Below are 26,146 nucleotides of genomic sequence, written 5' to 3'. Positions count from 1 at the left end.
GTGCCCATGTGTGCTCCCCAGCCTGTCAGGGACGCGTCCGTCACCATGGTTAGCTGAAACTCCGGCTCCTGGAGGGGTACCCTTCTGGATATATTCTGGAATCTCTGCTACCACTGAAGAGCTAGTAGGAGCTTGTCGTCGTTGACGGTCAGTTTGTCCGACCAGAGCCCTTGGGCCTGCGTCCACCGGCCTGCCAGAAACACTTGAACCGGCCTCATGAACAGGCGGCAGTTGCCCACCAGAGGAATGCAGGACGCCATAGCGCCCAGAATTGACATATATTTTCTCACTGACAGTCTGGCATTGATTTTCAGCTGACCTGCCAATCGATTGAGTTTGGTGATTCTGTCGAGGGATGGTTTCACTAACCCTGACTGGGTCTCGAACTGTGCGCCCAGGAACACCAAACTTCTCGACGGCGTTAACGAGGATTTCTCGAGGTTTACCGCAAACCCCAGCCGTTGTAAGAGGTACATGGTGGCCTGCAAACTTGTGTGAGTCGACATAGGGGAGGACCCCCTCACCAACCAGTCGTCGAGATACGGGTATACATGATGGCCTTGCCTTCTCAGCCAGGCCACCACCGGGGCCAAACATTTCGTGAACGTTCTGGGGGAGGATTTCAGCCCAAAAGGAAGTACTGTGAACTGGTAGTGAGTCCGCCCTACCACAAACCTTAGGAACTCTTTGTGTCGCCGACACATCGGTATGTGGAAGTACGCATCCTGCAGGTCCAGAGACGCCAGAAAGTCCCCTTCTTGAACTGACCGGATCACTTCTTAGAACGTGAGCATCTTGAATTTTAGGCTTTTCAACGTTTTGTTTAGATTGCGCAGGTCTAGAATGGGACGCCACTTTCCATTTGGTTTTTTCACCACAAAGTATCAGGAATAAACCCCTTGACCCTTCTGTGACGACGGAACCAATTCTATAGCACCTTTTTGTAGCATAAGTGCTACTTCCTGCTGCAACATGCTCAGATGGGGTTGAGCTACAAACGCCGGTGGAATGTGCGGAGGGTTGCTTTTGAATTGCAGGGAATGTCCGTATCTTACAGTGTCCAACACCTATTGATCCGTTATTTGCTCCCATTCGTTGATGTAGCACAATACCCTGCCTCCCAGAACGTTCCAATGCCCGTCATTGCTGGTCCTTGGTCTGTTTATCCCTCGTCAACGACAAGTAACCTGTTCTCTTCTTGGGGGCCTGGTAGTCCCGCCGTCGTTTTGCCGCTTGAGAAGCCCGTCTGTATCCCTGGGAGGGGTATGCTGGCCTACTGAAGGATCTGTCTCTAGATGCCGTGAATCTGGAATTTCCCGATGCTCCCCTGAAGGGACGAAAAGACCGGAAACTTCACCCACTTTGGAGGGCCCCCAAGGAACGCGCCGTGTCCGAGTCCTCTTTCATGCCCTTCAGGGCCTCGTCCACCTTCTCGCCCAACAGAAGGTCTCCCTCAAAAGGCATATCCAGCACCTTGTATTGCACCTCCGGTCGGAAGTTGGTGCATTTCAGCCATGCTTGCCTTCGGAGAATCGCACTGTTATTCACCTGTTTAAACCCCGATTCCGCGAGGTCCACCGCGATGTTTATGACATGATTTGAGGCCTCTTCACCTTCCCTGACCAGTAACATCGCCGCCTTACGATGTTCTTCCGGAAGATGCTCCAGCATAGGAGCCAGTCAGTGCCACATCTCCCTGTCGTATCTGGCTACTATGGCCAGAGAATTGCCCGCTTTCACTGTGGTAGCACCTACCGACAACACGTTTTTGCCGAAAGCATCCTGTCTTCTCGCATCACTTTCCGGAGGGGGTTGTGCACTTGTGCTGGGTCCTCGCCTTTCTCGCCGCTGCTGCTGACACCACTGAGTCAGGAGTTGGTTGGGAGGAGAGACACTTGGGGGTAGCCTCTGGGGCCTTACATTTTTTCTCCAGATGACCTTTTATCGCCGGTTCCGAGAAAGGGTGGTGCATGGTCTGTAACCCCTCCTTCCACACATGATCCAGGATGGGTACTGAAAACACCAACCTTCTTCTCTATCCCATGTGGTCGAAAAGAAAACAGTCCTTTTTCTCCTCTTCCTGGGCCAGCCCGAATTCTGTACAAGCCTTGGCCATCATGGTGTGAAATGACCCAATGTCGTCCGGGGGAGACGGCTGAGCCGGGCTTTTCGGGGTTTCTAATTCCGCTTAAAACTCCCAGGTTGGATCCCTGGAGGGGGAAAGCGAGACATCCGATAAGGCTCTACTGTCCGAGTCTGAATCTATCAGCTCTCCTGCCTCGTGGCGTGGAGCCGAGAGGACTCCACCCGCAGGCACTGCCTTGGGGGTTGATGGAGGTGGCCGACGAGACGGGCCCGGGTCGTCGATGGCCGACCTAGCCGGAGTTGTTTGAGGTAGTCTCTCGTGCAGTGTCTTCAGCAACATTTGCAACATGGATAAGACCTCCAGCGACAAGAGTGACTGCGGATTGAGAAGAGGGGTAGAACCCGGAATGCTCCCGGAGAGAGGCCTGGTAATCCCTCGTAACCCGAGGTCTGCAGGGCCAGCTACTCTCACATCCTCATCTCCTGAGGACACTGACAAGGCCTCTTGCTGCAGTAGTGTCTCTGGGAAAACTGGGTCGTATACCTCAGGTCGCCAGGCCTCTTGCGGGATCTCCGTCGACGAAGCTAAAGCTGGCCCCATCGTCGACGTCGTTGTTACCGTCTGCGGTCCAAGAACGGTTGAGACCACTTGTGTCAGTGGCAGAGAAGTGGTCGATGACTGCCCTGCCGTCGACGTCGGCGGTGGTCGTGCAGGTCCTTGAGGCGTTCCCGCCTTTTCCGAACTCGACCTACGCTTCTCTGCATCTCAACTCGAGGTCGATCTATGATGATCGCCCGAGGAGGATTTTGATTTTTCTTTTCCGTCTTTCTTCGTCGAAGATGAGGATGACGAGGCTTTCTTCAACGAAGACTCCTTAGAATGGCTTCTCGATGATTCCTTCTCTGCCGGTCGTAATTTCTTCACCGGGGGTTCCGACCATGTCGAGCGGCGCGGGCCCCTGAAGATTTTGACACTGAGGCCACGCTGCGCGTGGAGCCCACCTCCGAAGGCGGGTATACCCCGCTCCATCGTTTAACCATGCCACAAGTCTTCGACTTCGATCTTTAAGAGTCTTCTGGGAGAAGCCCTTACAGATGTCGTACTTTTCTGCCGAATGATGAGGGTGTAGACAATATATGCAATCCATATGTCCGTCCCCCTCGTACACCTTCAACCCGCCCGTAGCGCACGGGCGTAACAGTGCTTTCCCTGACATCGGGAGAAAACTCCAACAGCACAACCTAGACAAAATAGTAGACTATACGAGGTGCTCCCACTACTTTGGAGATGGTTGAAATCTGAAGGGAGCCTCGGGGGCGGGGCATTTATACCGCTACGTCCTAGTGGGGCATGTGTGCGCGGCCACAAAACGACATAGATAGGACACAAAAGTGTCGAAAGTTTTCCTATGGGAAACGGCTTTATAAGCGTACTGAGGGTTCCCAGTCTGTCGACGGGGAATATTCTAAGCATGTGAATCCATGAAAGATCCAATGCTGGAGAAATTGCATTTCTCCATCTGTCAACAAACTTCTACTATGCCATATGTTAATTAGTTGAATTGAGTTAGCAATGATAGATTAAGTTGGATTAGCCCCAAGCATCAGGTAACAACCTGGAGCTTTAAAATGTTTTTGGGCCATTTGATTGTAATCTGGTTTATCCAAGACAACCATGTTAGCTCCTTTATCTGTCTCTTTAATGATCAGCGTCTAACTGTTCATTAGTTGTTTTAGAGCTCTTGATTCGGTGGCTTTAAGATTAGTTTTACCGATCACTTGTCCTTGATCTTCTAGTGCATGAAGATCGCCAATTACTTCCCTGTGGAAGGTGTTGATCACATTTTCGCCCGAGAAGTGAGGCGTGAACCTAGATTTTGGCGCAAACTCATGTGCATCAACTGTTGTCAAACTCATTAAGCAATTCTGCAACTCTTAATTCCGATTCATCTGCCCTGCCTTCCAATGACATTAACACTTGAGTTGTAGACAAGGTGTGCATGGATGTGTCCTCGGGAGACAAGCGTGTGTCTGGAGGGAGGAGAGAATTTCTTCAATTTTAGTTTACGTACACATTTAAACACATCAATCTGAATATCGATGTAATCATTGTATGACGATGGAGCAAAAGATAGACCTTTATTCAACACAGACATTTCTGAAGGTGTTAACTGGTGAGTCAATAGTCTGGTTGGTCTGTCTATGTTGCCATCTCAGGTGATTCAGCGTTCTAGTTGTTTATTAAGGCCGTTGCCTGGATTTACCAGCCCTCTACTCGACCCAATGGGACATTTTTGGCGCAATTACCGCACAGTAATACCTCCAGCGGTAACTGCACCGAAAATTGGCATTTTCTATGCGTGTTTACCCCCAGCTCTGAGCTGGAGGTAAACATGCCAGACTCGTGATAGGGCCAGGCCTTAATCGGCTGTAATATCATTACCGCTGCATTTAAGGGCCAACGCACAACTCATGTTCAGGCCTCTTTAATGCATTTATTTTGAAGAAACTAAGTTGCATTCACTAGTCAGCCGTTAGAAGTCAAGTCCAATAGGGACTTAGTGCTTTTAGTTTTTTTAAAACAATACTTGAATCTTTAGCATAATCTGTATGCATGTATATGAAGCCACATGAACAGATGATATTTCTGATCAAGAATATACAATTAAATACCATAGGGGAGAGCTAGAATTCTTGTGACACACCACAAGTGAAACTGCAAGTGTGGAAGATGAGGAGAGTAATGAGGCCATCAAGTTAATATTGGTGGCTTGAAGGCCTGCAACATATTTTAATCTGTGCAGGAACATAAACTGTAAATGTAGGTCAGAAACCTACAGCAGCAAAGTGTTTTGAAAGAAAATGCAGCTGTAATGTCCAAAAAGGGAACACAATATATTCCACAACATTTGCAGATAGGCCAAAATCGGATCAAGTGCCAAAGGCTGTGTACAGAAGACTGATGATGGTATACACAAGCCCCCCACCACGGTTGCAAGATTGCACTTTGTATTCCACTTGCTCATCTTCCACCCTACGCCCCCCCTTCCTGCTGCATGTTCCCCCATGCCCCTTCACCTGCTCCTCTCCAACAGCGTTCACCGTTCCCGCTAGTTACCTTTCCTGGCGCTCCTCCATATCAGTCAGTGCTCTGCAGTCTGCAGGGCTGAAACGCAACACACTGTGCGTCAGCCCAAGTATGGCACTCTTTTGTGTATCGCGCTTTAGGTCCGCAGACCACAATCGCCTAAAGCATTGAGTAGGGAGAATAGTAAAAGCAATAAAGCATGATGCTCACATACAACATGTGCAGTAAGAAAAGGCATGTAAACTCACCATTTAGAATGGTATGTCCTACTTTCCGTTCTATGAATTGAAATGTACCACTATAAGCAATTGATTTATCACCAAAAAAAACATACAAATTCCCAAAGAAATACAAATCGAGAGGAAATAAAATTAAGTGATTTTAATTAAATGTAAATTGTCATAAAAATGTTAAGAAAACCACAAATATAATGGAGACAACTATCAGCAACCGGAAAACAACACAAAATAGAACAGCATTAATGTTGAGTCAGCTTCTGGGCAGGCATGGATCGGAGAGGGAACATAACATACATCCACATATTCAGGAATAACAAATACCAACAAAACCATAAAGAAAAATAATTCTGTCCTTAAAACTCGATTTTAATCTGATCTTATTGTCTGAAAATGTATCGAAAATCCATGTTGTAAAGTAAAAACTGTGTATGCAAGATAAACATTATGAACATTGAGGACCCCCAGAGGTGTGGGGATACGATTTGTGTTGCGACATTCACCATAATGGTGCACAATGGCAATGATCATGTAGGAAGGTAAATGAAAATATGGGAAGAGTTTGGAGAAATATTTTAATACCTGAAGTGTCATTTGTCATGTGATTAAAGTCTGAGAGTTGTATTATTTTTCTTTAAATCATAGCAGACATTGGATAGGGAAAACCCACCCATTGGCTGTTGTAGTACATTTCTCAGCCCTGAGGTCTCCTCTGTTCAAGCATGCACGTTAGGACCACTGAGACAGCACTTTGAGGAGCTCTCAAGGGTACTGGGTGAAGGTCACTTGGGCGTCCATCTTGAATCCAGGCAGTTTGGACTAAATAAAACAATGGGCTCTTATTCATTGCCAGAAACGGGTTGGGGGCGGTGGCCCAGCTCCCATCATCTGAGAAGGTATATGCCGGATAGCGACCGACCCAGAAGATGAACCCTACCTGATGTGGGATCGAGATGGAAAACAAGGACAGACTAATGCGATAAACAATAAGAATTAGGACGTCATGGGGACCTGGGACAGGTCAAGCGGAAGTGGTGTATAATCAAAGGGGGCAGACCATGCAGGCATATAAGGAGAAGGTGAGTTGGAGGAGGGGTGGGTTAGATAGGGTGCCGGGCTAGTGGGGTGCTGTCCGTTTATTCAGTTTGTAACTTTGGAATAAAATGTTTCGCTTTGTCCATTCTCTATAAGACTACTAAGTCTTTTATTTAATTTTTGCATTGATAACATGAATTAAAAAAACTCATTACTTTTTTAATTGGATGTATTTATCCAGTTTACTGAATTGATAATAAATGTTATGTTTTCTGAAATTAAAGGGATTGTGACAAAATCTAATAAAGTACACCCAACTAAAAACACCACACAGACACTTGATTCTCAGTTATATGAATGACTTACAATGCTTAAAGTGCAGGCAATCTGTTTTTTCTCCTCTTTTCTCTTTCTCAGTTCAGTTTCGAGATCGGCCAGTCTCTTATTGATGGCTTGCTCCCTTGCAGCATTTTTTTCCTTTTCTGAAGACACCTGAAATGTCAAAAAAATGCTTAAACGAAACAGCCTTCTCCTGAAAGATTTTCTAACACCCAGCCGTACTGGATATAAACAGCATGTGAGTATTACATATTTTGATTGCAGGATCGATTTTGTCTGGAAATGCTAATGCCAGTGTAACTACAACAGAATTCTCATCACCAAGAAAGTGATACGGCCAAGAGCATGGTCAGGAATTACAGATGGATGAAACAGCTGCAGCCAGGTTGGCGGGTACCTGGCACACTATCGTCCTTATCTAGGAAAAGTTTGACCATTCTTTTTACGATCAGTGAATAAAGGAACATCGATTTTGTATCAAAACGGGCTCTAGCTTTTCTTATTTAAAAACATAAGCAAAGATTAAACAATCCACATTTCATTTCAAGGGTATCTGAAATAAATTAAGCCAACACTGAGAATTTTTTTGGTACAACTACGATCAGTGCTTGCATTTACTTTTTTGGGAGAGGAAGTATACCATTTATTTTTTTAAATTCAATCTGTATTTTGCAAGGTTTTCAAAAAGAACAAACAGATTGGGCCTCATTATGAGTCAGCCAGTCCGGAAACAACGGTGGCGGTAAATCAGCTTCCGCCGGACTCGTAATGAGGCCCATTTTCTCCCCCTTCTTTTTTAAATCTCTGAATAAAGATCTTTTATAAACGGTCCCGATCTGGCTGCTGAGAATGGTTGGAGGGAGTTCGGGAGATGTTCAAAGAAAATTAAAATACCACCAGCATGTTTAGGACACTTCTGAAGCTATTCAAATGAAAGTCATGCTGCAAACACTGCGCAATGCATGGCTGGCTTGCTTTTTCTAGACTTAAAACATCAAAACCAAAACATGGCATAACTGCACCACTGATTTCAATCCATGATGAAACCACATCTTTCTTTGTAGTTGGCTTCAGTGAGATAAATGATATTCCTAACCTCCTAACAGTGATACTTGCGATGCACACCTTCATTGTTTCAATGCTCAATATACGCTCTGTAATCTGAATGTTTAACTCAGTACTATAACTCCTTACACGCTACCCACAAAGCATGCTTCGAACTGTAGGTAATTTGTTCATCAAGTACAAGTTGGCACGTGCCATTGCACTATTGAACAACCAGTATGCATATGCCAGCAAGGTATGCCTTCAGACACAGGCAAACTCTTATGTGCACCCCATGCACTACCACTTCATATGTGTGAGTGCTAGAGCAAGGGACAATAACAAAACGGGACATAGAAAGGACTCTGGTGCGCATGTGTGAGACACAGTTAAAGTGGTGTCTAGGCAGGTAGATAGGTATCTAAGACAACGTTTAAGCATGATTGCTTACAGGAACTGAGGGTTTAAAACACTGCTTCTGTACTTGGGTTTTACATCCAGGAGAAACATGCTCATGCCGAAGTACATGCAAATAGGCACTTTAGGCCACTGTTTGTCTCTTATACCGGTCGAAATAGTGCTGACACTTGCGTCAATTTGTGATACATTCCAACACACGTGCAAGGTCCCCAATTGGAGGATCCGATGAGATGTTATTCTAGCCATTCTTCCAGGAAGTTGGAATAATAACCCAGAGAAGAATAGGCAATAGGAATCGTGATGCTAGTACTGGCTTGCAGTATACAGTTGGTTGTTAGTGTAATTTATCACATTAGGCGATTTATGTGTAAGAGGGCAACACCCCTGCTTATTTTGTTCAAGCATTTAAAGCTGGTTGACATGAGGCTGTCTAGGGGAGCGGTCTGTTTGACAGCAGATTGCAGAACTGGGAGCAGTGAAGGCACCGGGTTAACTGCCTAGCTCCAGCATATCCTATCCTGAAGATTTCCTGTAAGTCTGCACCTGCTGACGGACAAGGCAAAGAAGGCGACACAAGAACCAACTAGTAAGCCAAAAGGGATTAATCTTTTCCCCAGGAGATCATGGACAGTGTTCAAGTTTCTATCAGTGAATTCATAGAGACTGTCGTGGACATGAAGGCTGAGCAAGGTGAGATGTCCACCCTGGCTCTGGATTCTAGATCCTCTGTAGTGGTAGATATGGTGGTGTCTCTAGAAAAGACTGTAGAGTCCCTAACCATGCAGTTTGATATGAAAAGTTCTATAATATAGGTAATAAAAATAGATCTATAATATCAAATAATAAAAGGAATACAGAGCAGGAAAGCAACTACAGACGCAGTAACCTATGCATAACAGACTTTCCTCAAAAAGTAGAGGAAGGGAACCCCGATAGAGTTTTTGCAAATTATCCCCACAATTGTGAACTTGGGTCCGGTTAAAACATGGACTTTGAGAGGGAACCAGCTTCCCGGGAGCAAAACCTGTATGGTAAAGTTTTTGGTTACTTGTGATAGAGATGGTGGCCACGAAGGCAAGAGTTGACGGAGGACATATTGAGATATTCAATAGTTTTGTTCTTTAATTACTTCAGCAAAGCAGCGATGGCATCACGGAAACCCTTTATAGCATCCACTATGCTAGCCAGAGAAAAAGGGCACAAATTACTTGTTTAAGCAGCGTTTAAGCTGGTGGTGAATGGTGAAGGTTACCCAGACATAGCCTTTTCTGAAGGAGTTTGAACACATGAATTGACCAGGTTAGGGCCATTTGTCCAATGATAACGTCTAGGCATCTTCTTTAAATAGTGTAGGAGATGGGTATATAGATATCTATAGATCATTATAATGTATTCTTTCTTCAATCCCCCTATGACATGCCCCATTCCTTTTTTCTAGAATAGTACTGAGAGAGTGTTCTGTGCTGCAGTAAGGTTAACATACATGATGGTTTGCGCCTTGGTGGTAACAGGATGGGTCCCTGGATCTGGTGGTGTTGAACAGTAACTGCCCTGTTCTTTCATTACGCCAAAATACCTTGAAGAAGGAATGCAGGAAGGGATATATATATTCTCCCTATCCCTCTCCCTTGCTCCTTCTTAACATAAAGAGACAGATGGCACGCTCCTAGAGAGGCACAGCATCCTGACCCAGAGCCCTCTATTGGAGCCTACATCCTCCAACAGAGAAGATTATGGGAACTCAAGCAGTACAGTGGGAGTGGGGGACATGTACCTAGAGCCCTGGACCCCTTACCTGTCAGACATATACACAATGAAAGTCATCAGCGTGTTCTGCAATGTGGACTTTGGTGCATGGTGTGGGAGAGTGCAGGGTGGGGGAATCGTCTGGAACCTGTATCTCGCCTTTCGTCCTGGACTCAGACATATCAATGGCCACTGGACCCACAGAGACCTGAGGACACGATCATGGTATGCGGGTGACGTTACTGGTTTGGAGGGTCCACATTGGCAGCCACCTGCAACTTGTACCCTTGTCCACTGGATCAGTCAGAGGTTGGATGGCTTTGTTAGAAGTCTGGATGTAGTTTAAACTAGACTTTGTAGCTGAGAGATTTACTGCGCGAACACTGTGAAACTGGAGGCCTTCAGCAGCTCATTCACCTACCTTTATGCTATGCACCACCAAGGTTCTGGTTTGAAGATTATGCTTAGACAGATACTGCTTGATATGATATATGGCATTTATAACGTGCCTATACACAAGTGTTTCAAGGCGCAACGAGGCAAGGGAGGGGGACAAAGGGAAGACAGAGACAACAATCTTACTAAGCCAAGTGATATTGAGATCACTCAGGGGACAGGGGTGGGGAAAAGTGCGAGGGGAAATGGGAGGGGGGCAGTGCAGTATATGGGATCAAACAATATCAAGAAGTGTGGCCAACGGTTGGCAAGTGCAAGGGTAAGTGCAGAAAGCAGGTGTCCAAAGTGCAGGTAGGGGGACTGTAGGGTTGCAGATACAGACCGAATGTGCAAGAGTTGCCGGGGGGGGCAGTGCAGGTGTGCAACTGGGCGGGAAGGGGACCTGGCCCGAGATCAGTGCTTCCTGAACCGGAGATGGTTCTCCTCAAGTTTCACAGAGGCAGGGAGGCTGTTCTAAAGGGAGGCCCAGCCGAGGAAAGATCTACTACCAACTTGTTGCTTGGAGAAGCGGCTGACCTTGAGGGAGTTGGAGCCAGAGCAGCAAAGAGCTTGCGTAGGAAGGTATTTTACGCAGAGAGAGTTGGAGGTATTGAGGCCCCAGGCCTCAGAAGGCCTTGTGGACAATGCAGAGGGTCTTGAACTTAATTCTCACATCCACTGGGAGCCAGTGCAGAGGTTTCAGTGCTGGAGGGATACAATCCCTGGGCTTGAGGCCAAGGACAAGTCTTGCAGTCCTGTTCTGGATGAGTTGCAGAGGGCGGAGAGTAGAAGCAGGCAGATTTAGAAAGAAGCTGTTGCAGTAGTCCAGCCTAGCTAGAACCAGAGGTCTGGAGACAGAGAGCTTCTCGGGGAAGGAGAGGAAAGGAAGAATACCTCTGAGGAAGTGCAGTTGGTAGTGTGACTTCTTAGAGACATTAGCGATGTGAGGAGAAACAGAGTTGAAGATGACCCCGAGGTTCTTAGCCTCAAAGGTGGGAGTAGGAAGAGGGTCGAAGGGAGGCCGGCCAGAGAATGATAGGAAAGGAGGGTGCAGGTGTGCCGATGAGGAGAATCTTGGTCTTACTGGCATTAAGGCAGAGATCGTTGGCGGCACACCACTCCTGGATAGTAGACCGACAGTCAGAGATGAGAGAAGGAGAAGATGCGGCAGAAGGGAACCTGAACACAAGCTGAGTGTCATTCGCATAGCACTGTAAATTGGGGCAGAGAGCGACAATGCGGTGGGCAAGAGGTGCCAGGTATTGGTTGAACAGCCAGGGAGAGAGGTTAGACCCCTGGGGAACACCACAGGTAGAGACTGAGATAGAGGAGAGGAAGGACCCAAGTTGGACCTGGGAGGGTCTATCGGAGAGAAAAGAGGTCAGCCAGGCCAGGGCCTGATCGGTGATACCCAGGTTATCACGCAGCCGGTTGAGCAGGATGGCATGGTTGACCATGTCAAAGGCAGAAGAGAGATTGAGCAAGATCAGGACAGAGGGGAGATTAGAATCGAGATTAGAATCGAGGCTGGAGAGCAGGTCTTCACGGATGTTCAGGAGAGCAGTTTCTGTGCTTCTGGCTGAATGCTTCTGGGTGCTCTGAAGCCAGACTGATGGTCATGGAGACAACCAACAGATTCAGTATGAAGATTAAGCTGGGAGATGGGCAGCTTTTCCAGGAGTTTGCTCAGGAAAGGAATGATGGCGATCGGGCGATAGTTAGCCGGCAGGATGGGTCGGCTAAGGGTTTCTTGAGAAGAGGGTACACAAGAGAATGCTTCAGGGGGGAAGGGATGGCTCCAGTGGCAAAGGAGTGGTTGCAGATGTCAGCCAGGGCAGGAGCAAGGGCGTCAATGTGGTCCTTGATGGTTTTGGAAGAACAGGGGAGAACTTGTTTTGACTAGACTTTCGTAGATCGGACTTGTCTAGGAACCTCGTCAGGGGAGAAAAGAGGAAAGGCAGAGAAGGAGGGAGGAGAGGTGGCAAAAGGGAGACCAGATGTAGAGCAGAGAGTAGAGGGAGGAGGGGGAGGAGAGGATGAGAGAGTGGACAGGATGTCCTGAGTTTTAGAGATGAAAAGAAAAGCCAGGGCAGTGCAGAGGGCCTGGGAGGGGACAGGAGAGGTAGAGACTGCAGCAGGAGTGGCCAGCTCCTTCCATATTTTAAAGAGTACAGCCAAGTTGTTGGATGCCATACGGCCGAGTTGTTGGAGGCCGCAGAGAGGCAGGCTTGGATGTGGGCTCTCTTCTTGGTGCGGACAGAGAGCCGATATTGCCTTTGGGGCAGGCGGCAGGCCAGTTTCTCAGAGGATGCACAAAATACATGCCATTTCCTCTGATCAGTAACCCTGTACTTGCATTTAAGGGTGACGATGTCTGAGTCGTACCAGGAGTTGCACTTGGCTTTGGGCTTCAAGCAGGTCCTCATGACAGGGGCAAGAACATCATGAGTATCGGAGATAGCAGAGTGGAGCATGGAAGGGCTATGTCAGGTTATGAGTCAGCCAGAGGAGGAGGAGAGTAAGTGGTGGAGAAAGCCTCAACAGACACATGCTTCATAGGTCGGATAACCAAGAAGGTAGGTGGCAGTGCTGTAGTTGGCTTGGCCTGAGTGGTAGAGAGGGAGAGATGGGAGGAAAGGAGAAAGTGATCACTCCAGGAGAGAGGAGTGGTGAGAGGGAAAGAGGGAAAGGTCTGAGGAGATCAGAACATCCAGAGTGTTCCCTGCAGAGTGAGTCAGGTCGGAGGATAGAAAAAGAGAGAGAGTCGCAGAGGTTGCAAAAAAGTCCAAAGGAAGGACAGGAAGCATCCAGGTAGATCTTAAAGTCTCCAAGAAGGGGGAGTTGAGTGGTCGAGGCCAGGAGGGAGGAGGAGAGGTCTGCCCGCTTAGAGAGGAAAGAGGTGATCCGACTAGGTTGCCGATAGATAGTAGCCACAGCAAGAGAATGACCAGGAGAGAGAGAAATCCTGCAGATAAGACATTCAAAAGAGGAGTAGAGGAGTAGACCTGCATAGGAACGACAGAGGTAGGAATCGACTCCAGGAAGATCAGGGCTACACCCCCTCCTTAATGGCTGGGTCTGGGTGCAGAGGGGATCTTGTACCCATCAGGGAAGAGAGTGTCAAAGCTCGTGACAGAGCTGGCCGTGAACCATGTCTCGGTGAGACCGAGAACATCAAGGTCAAGTTCTTCCAGGAGGCGGCAGATGTCAGAGGAGTGTTTGACAGCTGAGCGAGAGTTGAGTGTGGCAAGATAGAGAAGGTGGCCATCCTTGAAAAACTTCTGGGGAGGGGTACAAAACAGAGGTATGCCCTGCAGAGGTGTAGAAGGAACCCGGGGGGGGCAGAAGAGAAAGGAGGAGAGGGCAAGGTAGCCAAGGAGGAGACAGAGGGGGGAGGTAAGGAAGCCGAGGAAGGGAGAGATGGGACAGCAGGAGAAGAAAGAAAATTGATGAAGCGCGGGAAGCATCTATCAAAGAGGAGAAGGTTGGCCTGTGGGCCTTGGACCGAGACAGTGCCATTCATCTAAACATTAATGATGCCCTTTGAGTAACGGAAGGGGGCCAGGAGGGCCTCCAACCGGGGGCCGCCATTAATGGGAGAAGATGAGAAAGGAGAAAGTACAGAGACCATATGAAGAGTCCAGAGGTCTGGCGATGGAATGGCAAAGCAGATGTCGGTGAGGGTTTGTCTGGAGGAAGCCCTGGTATAGATATCAGCGATAGGGAGGCCTGGGTTGGAGATCAGACTTAGTAAGGAGAGCACGATAGTCGATAGAGAAACAATTAGAAAAGATAGGAGAAACGGAGAGCACCATAGAGTAGATGCAGGAAGAGGAGAGATGAAGAGGCGGTAGGGAGGAGCGTAGGGGGGTAGAGACACTAGGGGACGACACAAGGAGGAGAGCAAGCAGACGAGACAGAGAGGGATGAGACAATGGTAGACAATTTACCAAGAACACAAGAGCTCAGGCAATAGTTAAGCAGTTTACTAAGAGGAACAATCTACTAAGAAGACAGGAACCAAAAACAAAAGGACAAAGTAGTTGAAAAATGTAAACCTGGAGGAAGGCTGAATGCAGCGGAACACACAGCAGTACAATGTAAGACAAGGCAGTCTGTGAGGCAAGACACAAAACCACTCCAAGAGCAGAAAAGTCGACGAATGATGACCGAGAGGAAGAAATACAACCGGACAACACAAGGCAGCATAATGCAAAAACAGGGCAGTCAGTGCGGTAAACAACAAAGCAATGTACAAAAGCAGAGAAATGGACAAGTGATAACCTAAAGGAGGGGAAAAAAAAACAGCAGAACACGGAACAGTAGGATAATCAAATGAACAGGGCAGTCAGTGAGGAAGAACAGAAGGGGGCGAGTGGGAGCACAAAGAGAAAAGAGAGGAGAACATGCGGTCCGGAAGAGCGAGGGAAATGCGGTCGGGGAGTAGCAAGGAAGTTGCGAGTAACACGCAATGGGTGCAGGAGGAAAAAGGTGGACGCAAGTGCGCAGTATTCACGGTCCGGGAGTAGTGAGGAAGCAGCGAGGGACACGCAATGGGTGCAGGAGGGATATGATATGGCATTTATAACACGCCTATACACAAGTGTTTCAAGGCGTGAAGGAAAAAAGGGGCATGAGGCAGATGCATGAACACACAGTCCGTGAGTAGCAAGGAAGTTGGGAGGAATACGCAATCAGGGAGTTGTGAGCGGCCACGCCATCAGGGGTGCGCCATTGCGAGCGAAACCAGGGTGGAAGTGCGAGGAACCACGCAGTCTAAGGGGTGCAGGCACGATCAAGGAGGGGGGGGGCGCTGGAGCACATGTGATCGCAGAATTTCGAGGGACGAGAAGTGTAGAGCAGCAAGCAAACTCCCCAACTTCCTACCTAGCGGCCGCAGACAGGAGCGTGAAAGTCTGCACTCACAGTCAACGCTGCAGACCCCTTTGTCGCCAAACACCTGTGACTCTCTACACCGCGGCCTTGTCCTGCAAGGGCTTTGCTGCAGAGGGTCAGAATCTTGGATTTTATAGGCTCGGTATCGTGGACGTAGCAAATGTGTTACGTGGAAAGAGGGCAGCGTCTCCTGAGAACCTGCGTCACTCAACACCGCGGCCTTATCCAGCGAGGGCTTGTCCTGCGAGGGCTGTTTGATGGAGGCGGTGTGTGTTTGTATGAAAGAGTGACCCATGAAAGGGGGCGGTGATGTTCTTGATAATCTGGCCCTGCATTTTACCTTAGCCTTTTTCTGATTTCAACTGCACTCTGGACCCTGCTTATGACAGAACTGGGAGGGTTGCCGACTCAGATCAACAAGCATCACATGCAGCTTTTTTTTTTTACCTTGCAAAACGTTTTTATTGGTCACACTTATGAGAATACATTAGACTAAACCTACAGGATTGCAGTTTTCTGAACATGATTGAAATATGTCCCAGGAGGATAGCTCAGTGGCAGCATGCTCGCCTTGGAAGCTAGACGACACGGAGCGACACAGGTTTGAATCCCGGGTCCGCGCTTAGAATCCTCTGGGTATTAAGTGCGTCATATCATACCATATCATGATCCATTTCTAGTATGCACAGGAAGCAATGCATAGCATTTGCTGATCAACCCAAACATTTAATGCCGTAGAGATATAATTCAGTACATTCAACCCATAAGTGTTACCTTCAATACTAGAGAGCAGAAAAGGAAAGAAAGTAAAGAAGAGAAAAGAGAAAGGAGATGGGGTACACAGATGAGGAAGGAAAGAGAGGTATTAAAGAAACCAAAATAAAACTTAACGAGAAGCATGCAAAGGGATGAGAGCAAGAGGAAACATGAGAGAATGACAAGGAAAGAAGAGGTAGTATGGATGGACAGGCAATGAATTGTCAAAGACGAGGTATTAAGCTCAACAATTGAATATATTAAGTCATTGCTGAACCTGAATACCTAGATGCAAAAACATTTACCATACAATCAACTGCTAAGCAGTACTGCAACCTAAGCGTTCGAAACTTGTCGACAGGTTGCAGATGTGCCCGGTACATCATGACCACGTAATCATGTCCCACTGTGGGAACTCTATTTCAATCCGGTTTTCCGCAATTATTGCCTATAGCATCCCCATGTATCTTGTTTAACTGATATCAGTTAAACAAGCAATTCACTGTTATCAGTTAAACAAGCAATTCACTGTTAACAGTTAATTGCAGAAGATGGGTCACTAGTTAAAGAAGAAGGCACTCAGTCGGTTGTACCTCTGAGCATTGCTGCTGCTGTCTGTGATCTCTTCAACAGGCTCCATAAGAAACCTCAGTAACACTGTAGTTGAATTTTGTCCAGGTTGTAGTGGGGAAGGAGGGGCACATTTTATGCACCCTCTCATTTCACTCCCTATATTAGTGTTACAAGCAGTTCTCTGATCATAATATACTCCCTTCTTGGAATCAAATGATTTTTCAGGAAGTACAAAAGCAATTAGCTTTACCAGTGGGGATACGGTTTAAGTTACTTACCTGTAACTCTTGTTCTCCAGTATGGGTCTGGCATGGATTCACATGCTCATGAATTTCCCCAGTCGTCAGGCTGGGAATCCTCAGTAAAAGAAAAAAACTGTTTCACTTTAGCTTTAAAACTGTATTTCTCCTCTAAATCAATCACTGTCCTCTGGGCCATACTGCCACCATCCGATGACAGTACTCTCCCTATGCTCCACCGTTGGTGGCCCTCTTCAGATTTGGTAAGCACGAAAAGTGGCCGTATGAGCCAAGAAGAGCCAAGAAGAGCCATAGAGGGGAAGGAGGGAGGGTTGTGCATGTGAATCCATGCCAAACCCAGGCTGGAGAACAAGAGTTACAGGTAAGTAACTTAAACCTTCATCAGCATGGGTTCTGGCATGGATTCACATGCTCATGAATAACGATTACACAGCAGTAAATATACACAAACAAAGGAGATGGCACCTCAAGTGAACAGGTTGCATAGCACCGCTTGGCCGACTAGGGACTAATCCCTGGAATCCCTGTTGATGCAGTAGAACCTCGTGAAGGTGTGCATGGACCTCCACAAAGCAGCCCTGCAGATGTCGAGCAGAGGCACACCAGAGAGAAACGCTGTCGTTGCTGCAATGGCTCTGGTGGAGTGTGCTCTTGACCGGCCTGAAAGAGGTCTGTTAGTCATTCAATGACAGTGCATGATGCAGCCAGAGAACCATCTGGAGATGGAAGCCTTCCACAAGGCCTTCCCGTGATTCACAGTACCAAAATTAAAGAACAACTGAGAAGTCTTCCGAAAACCCGGTGTGCGTGCCACGTAAAACTTCAAGGCATGAGCAACATCCCGCAAATGCAAGGCCCTCTCTGCTGGCGGCAACGGATTCAGGAAGAAGACAGACAACACCAAAGGCTCGTTAAGGTGGAACTCAGACGGCACTTTCGGTATAAATGTGGGGTGTGCATGCAGCACCACCTTTGTAGCGTGGAAGGATAAGTACATCTGTTTGCAGGACAGGGCCTGAACATCCCTGATCCGTCTGCCTGAGGTGATTGCCACGAGAAAAAACGTATTCCACGGGAGGAACTTTACAGGAACCTGATGCATTGGTTCAAAGGGTGCCCCCATGAGTTTAGTCAATACCACATTCAGTTCCCAAGCTGGAGCCGGAGCCTTCACTGGCAGAAAAGTCCTGAAGCAGCCCCTGATGAACTCCTGGATGAGTCTGTGAGACCACAGGGAAGGCCTATCCAGCGTTCTGGTGTAACAGAATATGGGGCAAGGTGAACATTGATAAGAGGCATGAGCCAGTCCAGCCTTGGCCAAGGAAAGCAGGTGTGTCAGGAGCTGCGTGGCCGTGACATGCAATGGGGTGATCTTCTGGGCACGGCACCATACAGAGAATCACTTCCATTTATGTCTGTAGCACTTTAACATGGAAGAGGCTCTGGCTTTGGCCAAGATGTCCTTACATTTCATTGGCAAAGGATAATGCCCAAATTCTAGGGCTGCAGGAGCCAGGCCCAGGGGTTCAGCGACGCTGGGTCGTGGTGTAGAAGATCCAAAAATTGCGGCAACCTGATGGGTGGTGCCTATGACAGGATTAGCAGGTCCGGATATCACATCTGTCACGACCATGTCAGAGTGACAAGTATCATCCTGCAATGACATTGTCGGAGTGTGTTGATCACTCGTAGCAGGAGTGGGAATGCACGGCAGGCATAAAGGAAGAGTCCCTCCCACAGGAACGAGAAAGCATCGGCTGAGGGAACCTGCTGGTGAACCTCTGACACTTGGAGTTTGTTGCCGTTGTGAAGAGGTCCATCTGGGGGGGGTGGGCTAACCCTATTCGCAGAACAGAAGATCCACTTGGTCCTGGTGAAGCTCCCACTAGTGGCAAGAATGTAGCTCCCTGCTAGCGAGTTTGCAATGGCATTTTATGTGCCTGTCAGGTGGAAAGGTGCTAGAGCTCCTGGGCCTCCTTTTAGAGAGCCAGAGAGCGCGTCCCACCCTGTTTCCAGATGTAGAACATGGTGGTGGTGTTGTCCGTGAAGATCCTCGTCACCTTTCCCGTAAGCTATGGCAGGAAGGACTTGAGGGCCCAGAAGACAGCCCGAAGCTCCAGGATGTTGATGTGAAGAGCCTTTTCTTCTGGCAGCCAGAGCCCTCTGGCATGCAACTGTCCGGTGTGGGCTCCCCAACCTTCCAGGGAAGCATACATGGTGACCGTCTCCTGGTACGGAGGTACTTGGACTGGAGCCCCTTCTGAGAGATGCCCGACCGCTGTGTCGCCGACTGAACTCCTCGTTGAGGGTGATCTTGTCCGCCCATGATTTTGAGACCTGCAGCCACCTCACATCGAGAACCTCCTGGGAGAGGTCTCATCTGCAGCGACTTGATGACTCGCACTGTAGCCGACTGTGCCACCGACAAGCGCTGTACCTTCCCCAGGATGCCTATCACCCTCTCTTCCGAGGGCGACATCAGACTGTAATGGCTCCAAGTAGGACTTCGGATCATTTATTGAAAATCCCAGATCAGTCAGCAGATAGATGCTTCTTGTCGTGTGCTTGCATGCCAACACGTAGGAGCTGGATCGGACGAGCCAGATAAGGGTAGACGTGGCTGCTCTCAAGTCGCAGGTGCGCTGCCACTAGAGCCAGGCACTTTGTAAAGACCTTTGGGACCGACTTCAGGCCTATGGAGAGAGCCTTGAACTGGCAGTGTTGTCCCTGTACCACGAACTGCAGGAATTTGCAGTGTTTCCGGTGGATGGGGATGTGGAAGTAGGTGTCCTCCAGATCCAGCAATGGCAGAAAGTCACCTTGTTCCAACTGGCCAAGCACATGCTGCAACCTGACCATTCTGAACTTCTTGGACTTCAAGTACTTGTTGAGGCGTCTCAGGTCCAGGATCGGCCTCCAGTCTTCTTTCGGACCAGAAATTATCTGGAGAACACTCCGGAGCCCCGGAAGCAGTGGGACAGGCTCTAATGCCCCCTTTTTTTAACATGGCGTGGTCCTCCTGCAGCAGTAGCGCCATGTGCTGTTCCTGTCGAGCCACAGGGGGAATACGGGGACACTTGCGTTGGAACTCCAAGGTGTGCCCCTGTCAGAGAGCATCCAGCACCCATCCGTCGGTGGTGATGGTCTCCCACACGCTGAGGAACCTTGCCAGCCGGCCTCCAACTGGGGTGCACAAGTGAGGGCCCGAGTCCACGGCCGGTTCAGGCCTATTTAGGTGTCGGGGACCTGGCCTCATTGCAACGCCAACTCTGTCCTCTGCTACCATATGCCTGTGGGCGGCCTCTGTGTGCCTATTGCGTTGTGGAGCAGGAAGGTTGCCAATAAGCGGTTTTATCTCCCTTGGAGGCCCTGCTAGGCTTTCCTCTCAAGGAACGAAAGGACGACGACCTACGGTGCTGCAGGGTACCCTGTGTCCGTCAATGGTTTTGCCAAAAAGGTTTTCACTATCAAATGGCATGTCCAACCCTTTGGACTGAACGTCCGGCCTGAAGTTGGTGGCTTTGAGCCCTCCGTGCTGCCGAAGAGACACTCTGTTGCCCATTTGTGAGAAACCTGTGTCTGCGATGTCCACTGCCACTGTAATGGCGTGGTCCGAGGCCACTTCTCCTTTATGGGAAAGCGCCAGAGCCTCCACTTTCTTATCGTCAGGTAAGAAGTTCAAAATAGGGCCAGTTTATACCATAGTTACTGGTCATAGTGGGGCAAAATGGTCAGGGCAATACCAGCTTTAATGGTGCTGGCAGCAGTGTAATGAATGTGTTTCCCCATTGCATCCAGTTTCTTCCCCTCTTGGTCTGGGGGCACCATGGACGATGACGGGTTCACCAACTGTTTTCTTGCCGCAGCTGAGACCACAGAGTCGGTGAAGGCTGGAACCTCAGGCAATTGGGGGCTGAGCCCGGGACCCTGTGTTCTTTCTTGAGTCTATCCCGCATGGGTGTCGCGGTGCTCGTGGTCTTCATATGGCCCATGCTCTCCTCCCAGATGTCGTCCAGCAAGGGTACGGAAATGTGGTCTTCCCCCTGGACTCATATCTTCATTTTTAATCTCCTCAGGTACCAGATGAAACCGTTCCAAGGACCTGGACATCATAGCATGAAACGTGCCAACCTCCTCCGGCGAAGAGGCCCTGTGAGGTTCACCCATGCCCAACAGTTCCCCGTCTGCTGGTACAAGGTCATCTGCCTCATTGGTGTTCGTGGCTGTACCCACCATATCCATTCCCATGTCAGTTTTACAGATCCAGATCCTCATTCAGAGTCAAATCCCAGGGTGGGGTGGAGGCAGAGTCGTCGGTTGACGTCTTGGCCCCAGTAGGTCCTTTGCCTTGGGCTTGCTCTGGGGTGGACTCTCGGGCTGTGGTGCTGGACAGTTCCTCGATGGTGCTGGGACCGGTGTCGGAGGCAGTCTCTGATGGATTTCCGAGACCAGCTTGTGCAGCGTTGTCAGTATGTCCAAGGACATGTCCCTCAGTTGAGGCGTGAAAAGAACGAGTGGTGGAGGTGCAGGACTTATGTGTCTTCTTCGGCGAGGTGGTGAACCGGGCTCTCTCCGTGGGAACCCCCCAGCGAGACAGGCCCATGGCCCCCTTTGTGGTCTGAAAAAATTGTCCTCGGGCAGTCCATCCTCGCCCTCGCCCAAGGTATAAATCTGCACCGGCTTCTCTGGGACAGCCTGCAGGCCTGTACCCTTCTTAGGGTTGGCCGGAGCCAGCGACCAGGGGAGCCGTCCCCATTTCAGGGTCCTTTACAGGCATCGCAGCAGATGCCTCCTGTCTTGGTGGCAGTGACACTCTAGGAGTAGCAGTCGTTGTGACCGTGGACACTGCCTCCGTAACCATTCCCCCCCATCGACAAAGAAGTAATGACCCCTGTGATCGAACTATAAGTACAGACAAAATACAAAGTTGACAGCCAGGTGGTCACCAATGAGGCAACTAATTATAGGTGTGCCTTAAGTGTTGAGATGGCTATTAGGCTGTATGCCGGCGCAGATGGCCTCGCAGACACAAGCCCTGGGTAATGGAAAGCAATGAAATTGTAAAATCTTAAGTTGGAACACAAGGGGGTATTCACATGTATTCTCTGCAAGGGGTTCTGTTAGGCAAGACTGTATGCAGTGCCCTGTGGGAGACTGCACCAGCCTTGTCCTCTTGGCAATAGTTAACCCAACCTTTGGTATAAGCATGTACTACACAAGTTGGTAGAGGGACTGAGCAGCCAGGCTTATCTCAAGAGGGGTCAATGTGAGCTGCAGGGTTGCAACAGAGTTTCACAGTGACAAGTATCCAAATAAACACTTACAATGAAGGTTTCTTGATTAAACAATTATTTATTAATTTAACAGTCAATTGAATAAGACTTCCTTATAAAGGGAGCAAAATATGTAACGCAACAATATATTTCAAAAATACACACTCTCAGTTTCAGTAAATACCCATTTGGGATGGCACAATGGCACTTCATGCACCCTGAGGGGACTTAAATAACACTGTCGATATAAATATATCACTGGCACATTTAGAGCAATGCTGAGTTTATTGTCAAATGGAAAAGGTTTAGGGAATAAAACAATTGTTAACAAATAATTTTAAGCAGGTAAGTACTTTTGAAACCCAATGCAAAGTAAATTAACCCTTTACCAGCTAAACAAGTTATAGAATGTGTGACTTTTGTTGAGGGATAGTTAAAGCACAATGTTAGAGTTTAGAAGAGTCTTTCAGGGAGCCAGGACAGCCAATGTCAATCGAGCAAAGTCTAGTGGAGCTGAGCACTTCTCGAAGGTAAGTAAAAAGTCTTGCACAATGTTTTAGAAGTCTTTGTAGAAAACAAAATCACTGTTGCGTCACAAGCTGGGAGGGCTGAAAGAGCAACCAAGACAAGTCTCAACTGAGAGGTAAGTACCCCTTAGTTTACAGTACCTTCGGTCTGAAGAAATTGGAACCAGCTGGCTTCTGTTTCAGTTGTAGTATGGCAGATCCTGTTGTTCCTGGGCCTCAGTTGTGGGGACAAGAGGGAGGATGTCTGGGGACTCCTGCAATACGGTTTGAAGTTTGGCAGCAGCAATGGCCAAACTTCAGATCTGCGGCACTTCACAGTTTCAACTTCTCGCAGATAGCACTACAATGGTTCTCGGATACCTATGGACTTTCCTCGCATCTGGGGTCCAGCACTCTGTTGAGGTGGCTCAGGCTTGGTCAGTCCTGCTTCATGGGAGTCCGGAGGATGTTCCTGGAGCTCAGGTCTGACTTAAAGACAACACACTCGATTCTGGTGTTCCTCTCCCTGGCAATCAGTTCCTGCAGCAGCAATGGAAGTACAGCCAGCTCCGAGAGGATTTCCAGATGAGTTTGTCTTGGGGTTGATTGGTCCCACCAACACAAGGGGAGAAGTCGTCTTTTGCAGGGCTTCTCTAGTCTAGGCGAATTCGGAGCTTCAGCAATGCAGCAGGGCTTCACCGGGCAAATCAACGGTCCAGGAGTTGCAGCAAGCTCTTCCAAGTTCTTCTTCGGATTCCTTCGTCCAGTGGTCGACTCTGCCTTCCAAGCAAAAGACCTTGCCTTTTATGTAGGTTTCTCCCATTCATTCGCAGCCTAGCTGTCACTCACACAACAGGGTGGCTGTCCTCCAAGGACAGCCAGCCAGCCAATCACCTTTGGGTGCATTCCTGTAAACAAGGGGCTAAAGCACAGGGAGTTTCGGGCACCTCCCACACGTCATGCCCTGGCAGACTCGCTGGAGCCAGAGGCGGGCTTCACTGGTGAATCCCACCAAAGACAAAATGAACAAAGGGACCAAACCTAGTAGGGCGTGCAGCGTAAATCTCAAGGACCTTTTCAACAAGAAATGGCGAAAAAAGAAGACCAGGGTCATTTTGACAAAATGGGCACCCATTGGTGCTTTACTGCAGTTGCTATTGCGGCCCGCGGTAGAAACACTCAATGGTAGAAAAAAGTAAATCACTGTCACCAGCCATTAATTGTAGAAAAGGTAGCATAAAAATGTTACATGAGAAACTAGGCAAAGGGGATACTAAGTAACCCCTCCAGCACCCTATTATAAGATAGTGTGTGGTGAGTCTAGAAAGTTACAAATATAAGTAAAGTCAATTTCACTTCACTGCTCTTGGAAACAGTAATTTAACCAAGACAAGGTATTTAAAACTTTGGGAAATCTGAGAGACTTCCCTGTGCCACAATATAAAAAGGGGATACCCGTGGAGTTTGTCAGACTCCAAAACCAAAAGAAACACACTGTTCAAATCAAACCAAAACACCTGGGTGAGAGGGAAAAGGGCTTACTCACTCCAAGGTTAAAATTAACAAGTCCCAAAGTTCGGCAAAAAGAACTGGGGGGCTCTAAGGAGGGATGAATTAAACACTAAAATGAAAAATCTCCCCAACAGGTTCAATGGGGTATTGTGAAAAATGATGTGTTTGCTTTACAGTAAAGCGGGCTAACCACGGAATGCCGCTGGTACGGATATCAGGTCCATCAAATAATGGCCAAAAATGGGATAATGGGTCGTCCCTATGGTGGGCTATTAGTGGGGTTACGGAACAGCATGAAGTAATCTAAGATAGATAAAAAGCTATGGGAAGGCTACATCCTTGTAGTAGAAAGGCATAGTGAAGTGGCGGAGGGAAGAAGACTGCTTCTACTAAATGTCTATGACGATACGGGAGGTGTAAAAACAGACAATATCTTTGCATGTAACTCAGATGCTTTGAGTGGCTGGTCTCTTATGGATGATTGGGATTATGTATTGTTGGTAGGAATTAAATAAATGTGTTTGTCAGAAGGTCTTGAAATGGTGTGAACATGGAAACAGAATTACTAGAGTTATGGCAGATTATATTCACCATGTAACACAGTCTTAAAGTATAACATTTGAGAGGACGAGACAAGATCCTAGAAGTAATCGAAAAAGTGATAACAATAGCCTGCCGGGCGATAAGTGGGATTCTAAGTAAAAGCAGAGTGAGCCGAAATTTAAACTTGAAGAAAAATAGACATTTTGAGTGAAAAAAAAGTTGAAATAGATAAGAGGTTGCAGATAATAAAAAGGATTTCCCTCATGTCCCAATTAAACAGGGAACACCTGTCAATTCAAGATTTCAGTGCTTAGATCCCAAGAGGTATCTCACTTTACTTCTCTAGATTCCATATTTCTAGATTAGACAACCAACTCTTTGCTTTACCCTTCTTAGGGACAGCAAAACCTACAATCGCCAAACAAACTACATTCAGGTCATTGGTCCTTTGTGTCAAAATGGGTTACGAATTGGCCATGAAGAAGTGCCTGACTGATTGCATGCATATAAGAGGACAAGCAGTGATTTCCACCTTGGAGAGAGGGGTTGCTTTTCAGGTCATTAATTGGCTAGCTAATTAGTCATCATTGCAGACTTTCACAAAACATTAACACTTAGACTCCAAAGCTGTGGAGGATGAGAAAATGGACAGGTCTGCCACACAAAATTAACTTATTCAACTTCATTACTGGGCTGTTTGTGCTTATGGCATGTTTTGGGTAATCTTTCATAAGATGAGTAAGCTGTGGGAGGAATGTATACATTAGAAGAACAATTGCCTAGCTCCAATAATGTTCTTTCTGATGGATGGATGGATGGATGGATGGATGGATGGATGACTCCTCCAACAAGTTCCTCATTGCTCACCCTCCTACACCACGATGACAGGCCTAAACACTTCATGTCATTGTCTTCAAAACATGTTTTAGGAGTGACAGCTCTGCCATTACTTACTGTTGCCTGTGATTGAAGGGTAGAACTGAAGGAAAACAGACCCGAACGCCCAGAACATATACAGAGATATCACTTATGGCACGGCGCACCACTAAGGAACAGTGATGAGGCGGACCACAGAGCTGCACAGTGCAATCTGCTGGCTGAGAAAACTTTACTTTTATTTTTATTTTTTAAATTATGCGGGGGGGGAACCCTACCTTAAGTACTACCTTAACTATCACCCTTACCCCACACCTATATTTTAGTAAAGTGTCCCCAAATTTTGAAGAAAATAGGTAAAGAAATTCAGCCATTTCTCCATTGGTTATTTTAAATTCGATCATTTCTACGGATTCCCAGCTTCCCAGTAATAAGATTCTCTGTTTAACATTTTCTAGAAAATACCCAAGATTTAGAACTCCTACGGATACCTTTTCAGTGCAGTGTGGGGTAGGGCAATGTT

The 26,146-nt window shown here is 47.8% G+C and overlaps 1 protein-coding gene across 4 annotated transcripts in view; it reads right to left on the bottom strand.

Annotated features, from left to right (window-relative positions):
* The window catches only part of ODF2L (outer dense fiber of sperm tails 2 like), a 583,980-nt gene that overhangs the window by 4,275 nt on the left and 553,559 nt on the right, over window positions 1-26,146 (bottom strand). For all 4 annotated transcript variants that reach the window (XM_069641685.1, XM_069641688.1, XM_069641686.1 and 1 more), the window contains one exon: window positions 6,811-6,936. In XM_069641685.1, the coding sequence (XP_069497786.1) occupies window positions 6,811-6,936 (126 nt within the window). The remainder of the gene's footprint in view (window positions 1-6,810; window positions 6,937-26,146) is intronic.

This window comes from Ambystoma mexicanum, chromosome 1q (genome assembly GCF_040938575.1).
Source record: "Ambystoma mexicanum isolate Mex_15411 chromosome 1q, UKY_AmexF1_1, whole genome shotgun sequence".
In the NCBI taxonomy this organism is placed as follows: domain Eukaryota; kingdom Metazoa; phylum Chordata; class Amphibia; order Caudata; family Ambystomatidae; genus Ambystoma; species Ambystoma mexicanum.
Note: the sequence above shows the minus strand (reverse complement) of the source record. Positions and strands in the feature narration are given on the sequence as shown.